This window comes from Manis pentadactyla, chromosome 3 (assembly GCF_030020395.1).
Source record: "Manis pentadactyla isolate mManPen7 chromosome 3, mManPen7.hap1, whole genome shotgun sequence".
Classification (NCBI taxonomy): Eukaryota; Metazoa; Chordata; class Mammalia; order Pholidota; family Manidae; genus Manis; species Manis pentadactyla.
In genome coordinates, this window is record NC_080021.1 from 80,119,294 (window position 1) to 80,121,473 (window position 2,180).

A 2,180-nucleotide genomic window follows, 5' to 3' on the forward strand; every position below is an offset into this window, starting at 1 on the left:
AAGAGATCCAGTTTTGAGGCATTTTAGCAAAATTTTTCTACTCATGGCAGGCATGAGTTCAAAATATCACAAGAAATCATTTAAGATATTATTCCTTGAAAAATAAATTTACCTCAATTTGTGTTTTCTGTATGAAGGTCATGGTAAATATGAATATTTTGGAAGGGGGGAGGAGCAGGAAAAAAATCATTTTCACAAGAAGTTTTTACTTATTTGGTATGGGCGCAAGCAGACTGTTAATAGTTTAGAGTTAGGTGCTGGGTATGGAACATATTATTGAATTTATAGAAAATTTTGGCATTTTACAATTCAGTTCAGTTTAGACAAATTGATTTCATCAATAACAAATTTAAGTAAATGGACTACTATGGGACTGTTACAGTAAGCACACAAGCTGTAAAAGCAAAGCGTATAACCGTAAAAGAATGTTAGTTACAGTATTAAGATGACCACTAGTTTACAGCTCTGCTGTTTGTCATAGAAAAAACATTTGAGACTAAAAGAGTTTTTAGTAACTTTATTTTCTAAAAATCTATCCTACAAATATGTTTTTTTTTTCCTTCTACACATTCACTTCTTCAAAAATGAATAGAAACAAAGACCAAAGTTTATCTTGATGCAGGTTTAGAGTCAGCCAAATCAGCTCTTAAAGAGTCAAGGTCAACCAGAAGGAGTTCTGCACTCGGCCGCTGTACAGCACTGGCCCTCCAGCAGCCCTGGATGATCTTCTCAAGTCTTTTCCCGGGAATGGAGTCTGTGAAGACAGCTGCTGAAAGAGACGGTCGCAGATTATAGGCCACTACAGCGTAGAGCACGTACTGACGCTCCCCTGAGTAGGGCAACTCCTTGGTAGTCATTTGCCAGAGGGTGATGGCAAAAGAATAGATGTCGGCTTTGGGCGTTACGATCTCTCCTTTCAGGAGCTCTGGAGCTCGGTGGGTGTAGGTGCCGCCTAGGGGGTAAGGAGGAGTCTGGGAGCAGAGCAGATCTTCCAGCTTCTCGGAGCAACCAAAGTCACCAATTTTGCAGACATCCTGCTCACTGATCAAAATGTTAGCCGGCTTCAGGTCCAAGTGCACAATACTTTGTGAGTGAAGGAAAAGCAGGCCATTCACAACATCTAGGGAATATTTCAGACACTTCCCCAAATTTAATTGCTCGGCAGCACAGCAGGCAGGCTTCGCCACCTCCACCTGCGCCTCCTCGGGGCAGCTGGCAGCACCATATATGACTTGGTGTAAGGTGACATTGCCACCAAACTCCATGATTATGGTGCCTAGACTGTTGAAGCCTGCAGGCGTGCACGTGCTGGCAGCCACAACCCGCACGATGTTGGCATGGCGAAGCCTTGCGATGTTGAGCTCAGCCCAGAAACTGCGCTGGGAAGCCAGCCGGTTCTTGGTGCACTTGTTCACTTGCTTTATAGCCACTGGAACGCCGTGGTAAGTCGCCTTGTACACGGAGCCAAAGCCCCCGGTTCCCAGCCTCTGCAGTAGGCACACCTGTTCCCAGTCAATGGAACACCAGGCCAGCCGGGGTGGCAGCCGCGGGGCCCTGGGAGGCGTGCCGCCCAGGGACAGCTTCCTTGCCTTCCCCAGGAGTTCCGAGGGGCTGCTGCAGGGCCGCGAGTCCACCGACGGGGAGAAGTCGCCAGTGAGGTGGGGGCGCCGCGGCAGGGGTGAGGGCATTGCCCTTCAATGCGGGCACCAGAGCGGCTCAGGTAAGTGACAAGGAAAGAACCCTCCAAGATCGGAGGCATCGTTGACTGAGTTCTCCTTGCCCCACCCTAGCTTTTTCTCCTCTTCATTTCCCCCAAATGAGCCACATCTGTGCTGTGTACTCAGCAAGGGCTTTTATCAGATGGGGAAAACAATTGGAATGAAGCCCAATAAATCCCCTTCAGATAAAGGCATTTCTCTTCAACACAACGAATTCTTATAAAAACAAGCTCTCTCAGAGTTCACCGGATGAACAGCTCCGAGCGGCCCTGGGACTCATCTCTCTAATACACTATTTCTTTAATTATAATAAAACGGGTTTTCCCTCCCCACTTCCCCCTCCCACTCCGCCCCACTCCAAGTCTCATCCCCTGAACATTATCAGTTCTCAGATGACCACAACAATGCAATGAAATTATTTCACACTTTGCAGGCTATAATGATTGTCAGTGTTATTCTGCA

General features: G+C 47.1%; 1 protein-coding gene across 1 annotated transcript; it reads right to left on the minus strand.

The window, feature by feature from the left end:
* Positions 1-608: 608 nt before the first annotated feature.
* Positions 609-1,688, minus strand: MOS (MOS proto-oncogene, serine/threonine kinase). The gene has a single exon (XM_036878884.2). The coding sequence runs from the start codon at positions 1,686-1,688 to the stop codon at positions 609-611; it is 1,080 nt and encodes a 359-aa protein (XP_036734779.2).
* Between the last annotated feature and the right edge of the window lie 492 nt (positions 1,689-2,180).